Raw genomic sequence first — 11,813 nt, forward strand, 5'->3', positions numbered from 1 at the left:
TTTTTTTTTTTTGTAACAAACAAATTCAATGTTCTCAATATTTTAAAAATAATTTAAGTATTTTCTATTATTTAAATAATTTTGTATTTTCAAATTATACTTAATGTAAATAATTAAATTAATTTATAAAGTTTGATATTTATTACAATTTATTTTTTAATATTTTTTTTATTTAGATAAAAAAATAATTATACTATCTGATTTAAGTAAAGAATTACAATTATTTTTGTATATCAATAAAAATCTTTATTTTAATTTTAGAGAAATTGAACAAGTGAATTTATTTTTGGTTTTTTTTAAAAAAAATTTTTCACGTACACAAATATGGAGTTGGTAGAGAACCAGTCAGCATGAACTAAAAACTTTTTTCCTTTGGACATTGACATGACAATCTGGTGCCTTGTAATTATACCTGCACGTGGATTTCTTATTCGATTTTGTAATTATTATTAATGTTGTAAGTTTAAATCAAATTATATATATATATATATATTATGTAATTTTTTTTAAAAAAAAATTAATTGTTTTTATTAAAAAATAAGTAATAATTATTGAAATTTTTAGACAATTGTTGGCATTTTTAATATTCAGAATGTAGAATCTCTAGTATATCTATATTTAGCTGTTGCTATTATTGTCTTCTGCTTTCTTTTTTTTTTTTTTTTTAAAGAAAAAGTAAATTGTACTTTATTTTATTCAATTTCATTATAATTTAATGTTACAAATTTGTAACAACAATCAGTATTTTATTATTTATTATTTAAAACTCATAACAAAAATTATGGCTTCTCCCAAATGCCTACTAAAATAACTTTTAAATTTTCAATTGTAAATTTCGAATAAATACTGAAATTATTTACTAAAAACTATACTTCGTAATTTTTGTATTTAAATTTATTAAAAATATATTTTGATTTAAAATTTTATTTAAAAAAACACTTAAAATTTTATCCCTTTGATTGTATCAAGACTTTTCAAATATAAAAATTAAATTTGAAAATCTAATCAAATAGGGCCTAAATAAGTGAAAATTTAAATACCAATTTTTTTTTTTTTTTAGTAAGAAATATTTTCAAACAAAATTGTCTCCAAAAAGCAGCAGGAGAGCACCTCTTCCAACCCATGAAAGTTGGCCTGCACTTCAAGAAACCAACCTCTTCACCTGGAAATTGCTGTCAACCTAAGCAATCAAACACGTTCAAGCAAATGAAAGATAAAGTTTGAATCACTCAACAGCTTGGACATTAAAAGTTGACTGTTGTAAGCAAGTTGTTTAAGCTTTTTTTTTTTGCCAGCAATGGAAGCATCAAGACTCACTAGTGAAGTTCCTCAAGAGAAGGAAAAAAAAAAAGAAGAAAGAACTGTCAGTAGTGATGGCATTGGTAAAACCTATAATGTCTTGGATGCATGATACTTCCATGACAAGTTTACGACGTAATTACTATATATTGGTAAGTGATCGCTACACAAAATTATGATAAATGTTTGAAGATTACCTAAAAGTATAGTACTTACCAGCAAAAATAGTCGAACCCATATAATTGTCAATGTGCTAAGTGAAATCCAGGACGATGACCAAAAATAACAGATCAATCATTTACCACTCGAATGCAGAATTGCAGATCAGTTCAAATGTAACGAATTCTATGTAACGGCTAAACTTCAGTTTACCTTCTCTGCTTTAACCCAAGTCTCTAGGTTTGTTTTACCGCGTCCAAGTTAGTGTTTAGTGGTCAATACTATCCTAAATAGGGTTAAGCTTTACTTACCCAATGGGTAATTCTGATTTTGCTGTCCCCAGAAATAGTATTAGTACAGTAGCTCCCTAACCAAGTCCCTACTGTCCCAGTCCCATATCAATAAAAAGCAGGATAAAAAGACATTCAGAACAGTACCTAATCATGATTTCACCAATTAGCTCCAAGAAACTCTACATCCACAAATCCGAAGCAACTGAGAATAAGTCATTTATTCCAGTACCCAACTCCACCTTATTAACTGCAAATAATCAATGGCAACAAGAAGAATTATTCTTCACCAACCAAAATGTCTTGGTTTTGAAAATTAATGATCTCAACCTCACTTTATGGAAGCAAACCCATCATGAAGCCAAAATAGTAGAGCTAAGAAGAAAGCTCTGATGCATCAAAACTGTCTGAGGAAGCTCGCAAACAAGAGATTCAAACCAACTATATCCAGAGCACAAGAACATAAATAAATTTGATGGAAAATTTAGAAAGAACATAAATAAATTTAATGGAAAAATTAGAAAATAAGTGGGAGAGAATACATCATTCTGTTTCAGTAAAAATGATTTATAAAGTTAAAACAGAAGATTAAATTAAATCAACAAGCAAAATGGATGAATATATCATGCCCAGTACATAACTGAGGAGAATAGGCCCTGATTAAATGACTATTGTGATCGAAAGCTAATACTGAGACATCGACAATCTCTTGTCTCATTGACTTACTCTACAGAAAAAAGAATGATATTACATATAGCACCAAGATTATTGGGTCTTCCCTCCTTCACATAGAACTACTGTAGCTGATGAGAAGAAATTCAATATAACAAAGACGCTAAGAAAAGTAAGGCTTCAATTTTACAGTCTAGAGCATGTCAGGATGATATAACTAGGAATATAAATTGGACATAAAAATATTTGGAATAGTGTCAGCAGCTATCCAGATCTCTAAAGAATTTTAGGTACTCTGAAAAAGTTGATCAAGAAACACTGAATTTTTTGAGAGATCAGGAAGCACCAATTATGAGGTCTCAATCCAAATGAATTTTTAATCAGATCTGACATAAAATTGTGATTCCTATCCAATTCCAATAATAAGTTTGAGTTCCCTAGGCAAGAAAACGTACCAGATGCATGCTCAAAGATGAAAAAATACTTGGATGAATAAAACTTCATTTGACTGGATATGAAGATACAGGCGAATTCATGTGATAAAAGCTCTGTTTAACAAATTTTTGGTGCAGAAATAATTCAATGTTCCTCTGAATCCTTTCAGCCCGCAAGCACTAGCTTCTCACAAAGGGCAACAACATTAACCAAATATAAAACAAAATAAGGATGATATAACTTTGTTTGACTGAACATACTGAACACGTGTAATTTAGGCGATAAAATGTTGTTTAACAAATTTCTGATGGAAAAAAAATCCAATCTTCCTCTGAATCCTTTTCAGCTGGTAAGCACCGGCACATTGCAAAGGACATCAATCAACACGGGAGGATAAGGAAAGGCGCAAGAATTTGGTTAAGAATTCTCCAAACATTAATTTTATATAAAATTACACATCTGCAAAGTTTGTGCACCACCAACCTAAAAATATGCCAGTACTCTTACCTCTACCAGCAAAAATTCTCCATAAAGCTCACTGAGGAATTTTGCATATGTCCTCATATTCGACACCCTTAAGCAGTCTCCCGTCATAGATACCCTTCTCAATCTGCACTTTCGCACAAAATTTATCAGTATCCACACTCAACAATTTTGCGGTTGACCCACGATAGGCCCCGTTTACTATCTTCACAAGACCCCCAATTTGTGGAATCACTGTCTCAAGCTCCTCCTGATCAACTCTCAGAATATGCTTACTGTCAAGCATTTCAATCTCTCCAACATACTTATCAATCACTTTCCTAACAACTCCCTTCTGCTTGTAATAGCCTTTCTCAGCCAAAGCCTTACTCATCACCTTCACAATTATCCCTTCAAACAACCAATAGTCCTTCCTGTTACTCCTCTCCTTAGCCTTCTCTTCCTCCTTCATCAACTCTTCCAGTGCAGACACTGATTTCTTCTCCTTCTCACTCTTTCCAAAATTCTCACTAGCCTTTCTCTTCTCCGTTCTCACTTTCCTCTCATTCTCCTGCTCTGCCTCAAAAATCCATTTTGAGCTCTCACCCTTCTCTCTTCCTGTAATCTGCTTACCTGCTGACCCAAGTGAGAACCCAACTTTAACCCCACTCTCCAATTTCAACTCCTTACCCTCCAACTTCTCATCACGCTCTAAATTACCATCAATCACAGGTGCTAACTGCTCAGCAGCTTTCTCAATCTGTTTTTGAATTTCCCTCTCATGTTTCTCCTCCTCCGCCAAGTCACTCTTTATGCGCTTGTTTTTTAATTTCTCTTTGAAAATAGTCTCTGAGTCTCTGTCAATGTAAGTGATGAACCATCCTTTAGGAGTCTCCTCCACCTTGCACTTTCCAGTGCGGCCAAGGTACTTAACAAACTCTGTCAAGGTTGCCCACTGAGTTGAGTTCATGTGGACATGGTGGCGATCATTTATGTACTCATTGTAGACAACAGTGGCAGCAACACGAGAGAAACGGTGGCTGCATCGCATGTGATCAAGGAAAGCTCCCTCAAACTCCTCAGAGTATCCATCAATGATTCGAGTTGGATTCTGCCCAAAGACCTGCATCTGACGCTGATGAGACTCGCTCATGCAATGGCACTTGAAGCCGTTCTCATCACGGCACTGCTTCTGGCACATCTGGCAATACCATCGAAGCTTTTGCAGACCCTTTGCCTTGATCCTATTTGCAATTGCCTTTGGAGTAAGAAAATCATTTTTCCCCATTCTTGAGAAAACAAATCTGAAACATAAAAAAGGATCCACATAATAAAAATTGAGAACATTGAATATTAATATAAATTGCATACAACACTTGAAAATACATATATGTAGACATGCTTATTTGATATTTCATATCCATAAAATGAAACGCCCGTAACTCGCCAACCAACAGTAGTGCATTTATCAGCAAAAACAAAAATTAATTTTTTTTTGAGATAAAGCAAAAACAAAAAATAATACAATTGATGATCTTCAATAAACCTGATAAAAAATCAAAACTATAGTAGGAAATGCATGTTATACAACAAATTATCCCATAGCTTAAGAAGATAATTCAATAGGCAATGTGTTGGTAAAAAAAGGCCTACCTCTACTTGAATTATCAATAGCAATGATAACACAAGCAGCCTCCCGAGAAAATTTTAGCCATTCTTATCTTAGTAGCTTTTCCTTATAATAACACTTCATATCAAATCTCGCCTTCTTGGATAATGTCCTAATTGTCCTATCTTCGGCACTTATCAATCTTTCATGTACACAAAGGTTTACAATGAAAGTCAATAAACCTTTTCTCTGTCTATCAAAATTCCAGAAAAAATATTATATCTTGTACTAATTCTTAATCTTCTATCTATATCACTTTTGTCTTAAAGGAAGTTAAATGCAATACCATATTTATAATCCTATGGATATCGAGATACAATAAGTGACCAAAATGGGGAACAAGCCCGGCCTTACTTCACCAGCACATTAAAGCAAAAGATCACTGCATCAAGCCATCAATCGACTACAGAGGGGAAAGAAACAAAAAAGAAAAACCTCCTAATTTTGACAAGCCATAAAACCAGTATCTTGTGTGGTAAATCTTCAAGAATCTTATTCAGGCCTCAAGCAACACCCTCCGCTCCCAACCCCAAAAAGAAAAAGAAAGTTAGTTTTACTTTAAATTCACATATACAATGGTGATTCTGGTTACTGTGCCATAGAGATTTCAGCAAAAATGTGATAGGTCCCAGTCAGAACTTCACACTCAAGTAAGATTTTCTACTTTTGGCGAGAAAAGACCAGAGAAGTTTTTTGGATTTCTTGACTGCTTTATTGATGAATGTAGATGCCTTTAAATAGGCATGAGTACAACTGACTGAATAATTTTAAATAAGAACAGAAGATACAAGTAAATTAAAAATGAATTCAAAAATAATTCCTGCTGCTAAAATTCTGGAGTGGGTAGTAGCTCGTCCGTGATTTTTTGGTAGATTTCTTTCTCTATTGCAGTCTGTGTGGAGCAACTAGATTGATTAGTTATCCAAGTATCTCGGATTCTATTTAGTCTTCCTCTGTGATCTTCGGATCTTATCATCACCCCCCCATTGAGAGCAACCTTGTCCTCAAGGTTAGAAAATTGTTTGGCTAAGTTCTAGGCGAGTTCCCAGGTGGCTTCTTCAGCTGGGAGCTGTTTCCATTTAACCAGGTTTTCTTCAATAATCTTACCACCTCGTTTGATCCAGCGTGTGTCTAGGATGAAGTCAGGTTGGAGAATGATGTTGGCTTTGCCGGTAGTGGCCGATAGATCCTTGGTAGGGAAGGTCGCATCTCTAATTTTCTTTTAAACAGTTATATGTGGAAGACCGGATGAATTCGGGAGTTAGATGACAGTTGGAGCTTATAAGTAACTGGGCTGATTTTTTGCTCTATCAGATAAGGGCCATAAAAATGGCAGACAAGTTTTTGGAGAGCCCTGCGAAAAATGGTCTGTTGGCGATATGGTTGGAGTTTGAGGAAGACTGTTGCTGCATGTGGAGGTTTGCAGCTTGCAAGTTCTGTTTAAGTTGTGCGAGCAGCTCATTCCTGTTGGTGAGTTGCTGATCAACTTCGTTGACGGCAACCATGCCCGTTTGGTAGTATGGTATGGTTGGTGGTGGTCGTCCATTCAATGCTTGAAATGGTGTCATGCCAATAGAGAGATGGTAGGTAGTGTTGTACCAGAATTCGACCCATGGAAGCATGGAAAGCCATTTGTTGGGTCGTTGATGAGCTAGACACCGTAGATATTGTTCAACACATTGATTGACCACCTCATGTTGCCCATTGGTTTGGCGATGATATGCAGAACTCATTTTCAGTTGTGTCCCTGACATCTTAAAAAATTTCTTCCAGAAGTTGCTTATGAATATAGGGTCGCGGTCACTTATGATGGAACGTGGCATCCCATGGAGCTTGACTACTCCATCAACGAATAGTTCAGCCACTGTTTTTGCTGTATAAGGGTGAGCCAACGCGAGAAAATGAGTATATTTGCTTAAACGGTTGATAACAATTAGGAAGGTGTTTTTGCCGTTAGAGGAAGGGAGCCATTCGATGAAATCCATGGTGACGTCGTCCCATACTTGACAAGGGATTGGCAGTGGTTGGAGCAGGTCAGTTGGGGAGAGAGTCTCTGTCTCAACTCGTTGGCATGTTTCGCAGGCTAAGACATACTCATGTACGGTCTTTCTCATTGAAGGCTAGTAGAATTGTTGTGCCAGCCTTTTGTAGGTTCGTAGTACTCCAGAATGGCCTCCTAGGACTGAGTCATGGTATGCCTGCAAGAGTTGGTGTACCAAGTGGGACCCATGAGGAATAATTACACGATGCTTGTAGAAGAGTAATCCGTTCTTTCGGTCGTAAGGTTGTCCGGGTTGTTTATCGGCGAGGTCATTGATTTTCTGCATGTAAGGGTGTGTCTGAACTTCCTTTTTAATATCATCCCATAACTATGTTTGCTGAATAAATAAGACACTTAGTGTTGGTCCTGCAGTGTGACAAGATAGGGCATATGCGACTGCATTTTCTTTCCCTGGCTTGTATGTAATCTCATAATCATACCCAAACAACTTGAAAACTCATTTTTGTTGTTCTTGTGTTGTGATACGCTGCTCGAGCAAGTACTTGAGACTGTGTTGGTCTGTCTAGATGAAAAATTTGTGACCCAATACATATGGTCGCCAAGTTTGGACGACGATGACGACGGCTAATATTTTCTTAGCATAAATTAACCAGGCCTGTTTGGATACCCCCAGAGCTTGACTGAGGTAGGCTATTAGCTTCCCTTGTTGTGAGAAGACGGCACCTATTCCATCATTTGAGGCATCCGTCTCAATAGTGAAGGCTTCATTGAAGTTATCCCACTCAGTAAAGCCAACATGGGTGCAGTAGTCAACCGCTTCTTGAGTTCTGTAAAGCTCCTTTTGCAATCATTGTTCCACTTAAACTTGACGTTCTACTTTATAAGTCGGGTCAATGGAGCGGCAAGACTAGAAAATCCTTCTACAAATATGCTGTAATATTCTGTCATTCCTAGAAAGTTACGAATCTCCTTAACCGAAGTCAATTTTTTTCAACCGAATATTGCCTCAACTTTATCAAGATTCATTGACACCCTATCCTTTGATATTATATGCCCTAGAAAGGTAGTCTGTTCATGCCAAAATTCACACTTGCTTAATTTTGCATACAGCTTGGGAAGAGCCAATGTAGGAGTGGAAGTCATTGCTTGCTTTAGTCTTTTGAAGGATTCTTCGGCCTCTAGATTCCAATTAAACTATCCTTTCTTGAGCAATTGGGTCAACAGTCTCGCGATAAGCTCATAGTTCTGCACAAATTTTCCATAGTATCCAGCCAGACCTAAAAACCCTCTTAGTTTTATCACATTGTTGGGTGTGGGCTAGTCGAGCATGACTTGCATCTTGGTGTGATCCAACTTGACCCCTTGCGGTGTGATAATGTGGCCCAAATACTCTAGTTCTTGCTGGCCAAATACACATTTCTTGAGTTTGATGAAGAACTTGTACAGTCCCAAAATCTCAAACACTTGTCAGATGTGTGATAAATGTGAATGCCAGTTAGGACTGTAACCTAAGATGTCATAAAAAAATACCAGTACAAATTGACGCAGACAAGGCCGAAGAATAGAATTCATAACTGCTTGAAATGTAGAAGGTGCATTACACAGTCCAAAAGGCATTACCAGGTATTCGTGGTGTCCGTTGTATGTCCGAAAGGCTATCTTGTGGACGTCCGGCCCATGCACACGAATTTGATGGTATCCTGCTGTTAAATCTAACTTTGTGAAATAAGCTGCTTCATGTAATTCATCTAACATGTCTTCTACTATAGGAATAGGAAACCGATCTTTAATGGTAACTGTGTTGAGTGCCCGGTAATCGGTACCAAAACGCCATGTACCATCCTTTTTTTTTTTACCAAGAGAACTGGTGATGAGAAATGATTGGTACTCGGCCGGATGAGACCGGAACGGAGCATTTCGGCTATATGCTTTTCAATTTCAGCTTTCTGAAAATATGCATACCGATAAGGATGGATATTGATCAGGTCGATACCTTCCTTCAAGCTGATCTGGTGGCTTACTTTCCAAGCTGGTGGCAGCTGATCTGGCTCCTGAAAAAGCTCTGAAAACTCCTCCAACAGCAGTACACCGTCGAATCATCCCTGACACCGCATGGGACTCCCATCCGCTATTTTGATAGAGAAGGGTTTTGTGGGCATGACGGGAAGCCTCAATCGACTAGTCACTTTTTCACTAATAAAATTGTGTGTAGACCCGCTGTCGATGAGGGCAATAACGGGTTGTTGCCGAATCGTAGCCTCGACTCTCAGGGTGCGGACAGTAGCCCAACCGATGAAGGCATGTAGCGAGATTTCGGGTTCACCAACTTCTGCCTCTTCGTCTTCGTTCTGTCCTTCTTCGAGTAAGAGCAATTGTGACTTTTGACATCGGTGGCCCGCAGTGAACCTCTCATCACAATTAAAACATAAGCCTGAACTTGCCAGCGCTGCATTTCTTCCCAAGAGAGACGCTTCGGGGCGGCGGTAGTGGAAACTAGGGCACGGGAGGCTTGCTCGGGTAAGGACGAAGCAGATTGTATCCGCCCCGTGCAGTTCAATCTATGTTGCCGACCCACTTGTTCTTCTTGAAAGCGGGCCAGCCCAATGGCATCTTTCAGTGTTCTGGGCCAGAACATGCGATCTCTGGTTTGAGCCCAGACATGAAGGCCCCAACTAAGGCCCGTTGAGTCCATCCGTGGACCCTGTTGCCCAATCGCTCGAAGCCCCGCTGGTAGTCGTGTAAGGGCCCCGTCTGTCGGATACGGGTCAGGGCCTCATCTGGGTCTTCGAAATCCATTAGTTCGAACCGGACCCATAATTCTTCCACGAACCCGGTCCAGGAGATCTTCCTTCCTTCATCTTTGTAGGTGCGATTCACCCACTACCACCATTGGTTGGCCTCGCCTTCTAGGTGGTAGGATGACAAAGCCACCTGATGCGGTGCGGCAATGCCTTAGAAGTCGAAGTACTGACTGGCTCGACTCAGCCACTCGGTTGGGTTTCCTCCAGAAAAGATAGGAAACTCCAGCTTAGTTGTTCTGGGAAAGAAGGGGGTCCGCTAAGTATCGTCGATCGTAGGGTCGGGGTGTGGTGGATTAACGCACGGTACCCGGTGGTTGTTGAAGCCTTCCTGGAAGGAGACGATGGCTTCTGTCAATTGTTGGAGATTTTCTTCGATGGCTCGGAGCTTGTCAACTGTGCTAATCTCCATTCGGCTAACTTGGTCTTGTAAAGCACCGAGACCAGTTTCGAAGTTCTCAATTCATTCCTTGTTGGACGCCATTTTAGCCAAGCTCTGATACCAATGATAGGTCTCAGTCAGAGCTTCACACTCATGGCAAGAAAATACTAGAGAAGTTTTTTGGATTTCTTGACCGCTTTATTGATAAATGACGATGCCTTTAAATAGTCATGAGTACAATTGATTGGATAATCTTAAATAACAATAGAAGATACAAGTAAATCAAAAAGGATTCTTCCTCTGTTTGTTGCAGCATGTGCGGAGCAGCTGGGTTGATCAATTATCCAAGTATCTCAGATTCTGTTTGGTCTTCCTCTGTGATCTTCAGATCTTATCAAAATGTTATAGCGAAGAATTGAAAAGAGATAAGGGTTAAAATAGGATATCTCAAACATTCAATATTCCAAGCATTCATATAGACATATGAAACCTGTATATGAAATAACTGGAAAAACAAAGAAGCAAGCAGTCAAGAGAGCATTACAGAGGAGGGCCTGCAACATAAATGGATTTGATCATTTATCTCAAAAGCACATTCTGGCAAATACAAATCCTCTAGCAAAGGACCCCGAAGAGAACCTCCAAATCAGCACTAAATCTGCTCTCGAAGTCACCATCAACAACAAAGACCAAATTGCACCAACTAAGCACCCCCTCCCACTCCCCCCACACCCCCCCCCCCTACCCCCCCCCCCCCCCCCCGACTTTTTAAATTAAGTAATTCTTCAAAAAGAAAACATCGAAGAAAACAAGCACCTGTTCGGAGATATGGAAAGAACAACACGGTGCTAGGTCCTGGAGCCGAAAGCTGTGACGATTGAAGGTCAAGTCTCGTCTATGCAAAACGGAAGAAGCCGAACGAGGCGACGAGCTGTCGATCGATGGTGCGGTCTGCGAAGGCGGAGACGGAGTGCAGTGGTGTCCAAACCGAGTCGGAGGAGGATTAGAGCATTTCAGTTTCCCCAGAGCTGCTCAAGCCTGAGAGCTCACCTATTAAATTTCTTTTTAATGGAAATTAAATTCAGACTTGAAAGTTGAGATGAACAAATCATTTTACATTTTATTGCAGGCTTGAGCCGAAAGAATCAGGCCCCTTTGTTGTGCATGTTATAAATAAAATTTCAAATTTTAGTTACTAAATTTATAAAATTATTTTCATCTACACTATATATACGTTAAAAATTAATTAAATAATTGTAAATTCTTTTTACTTTTGTCCATGCATATAAAGTAACAATCTTTCTGAAAAAAAGTACACAATAATTATTTTTTAAAAAATTTTAATTTAATTCAAGTTAAGTGAAACTATTATATTTGTTAATTTATTTTCTAATTTAAATAACACTAGAAATTTTTTCTATTTTTGTAAAGAATTTGATTAAAAATTTACTATTTAAAATAATATAAATTTAGAGGCCCAAAGTGTAAAAAAATAATTAAAATTCAATTGAATATAAATCATAATTGAATAATTAAATTAGTAAGTGGCCCTTAATTTTCTAAGTTCAGCTCACTCAAAAAATTTTTAAATCATGTTAGTTTTATATATAATAATAATAATAATAATAATAATAATGTGATATAT

At 37.8% G+C, this 11,813-nt stretch overlaps 1 protein-coding gene across 6 annotated transcripts; it reads right to left on the reverse strand.

Annotated features, from left to right (window-relative positions):
• Positions 1 to 939: 939 nt before the first annotated feature.
• LOC110824270 (KIN17-like protein) lies at positions 940 to 11,322 on the reverse strand. Of its 6 annotated transcripts, none has more exons than XR_015816861.1 (5): positions 10,985 to 11,322; positions 3,363 to 4,621; positions 2,084 to 2,189; positions 1,896 to 1,998; positions 940 to 1,180 (listed from the first exon to the last, which is right to left on the reverse strand). XR_015816861.1 is itself a non-coding variant. In XM_088212928.1 (3 exons), the coding sequence occupies exon 2, from the start codon at positions 4,603 to 4,605 to the stop codon at positions 3,391 to 3,393; it is 1,215 nt and encodes a 404-aa protein (XP_088069054.1). In that variant the 5' UTR covers positions 4,606 to 4,621; positions 10,985 to 11,322; the 3' UTR covers positions 940 to 1,998; positions 3,363 to 3,390. The 6 variants fall into 6 exon arrangements, 1 of the variants encoding a protein (XP_088069054.1); XR_015816860.1 differs by having other exon boundaries at positions 2,079 to 2,189; XR_015816859.1 differs by lacking the exon at positions 2,084 to 2,189.
• Positions 11,323 to 11,813: the final 491 nt, after the last annotated feature.

The sequence above is a fragment of the Carica papaya genome, chromosome 2 (genome assembly GCF_054855325.1).
Source record: "Carica papaya isolate Zhongbai chromosome 2, ASM5485532v1, whole genome shotgun sequence".
NCBI classification, from domain to species: Eukaryota; Viridiplantae; Streptophyta; class Magnoliopsida; order Brassicales; family Caricaceae; genus Carica; species Carica papaya.

Excerpts from the sequence above, each read along its gene's own strand:
- LOC110824270 (XM_088212928.1), bottom strand. The coding sequence starts at position 4,605 with ATGGGGAAAAATGATTTTCTTACTCCAAAGGCAATTGCAAATAGGATC.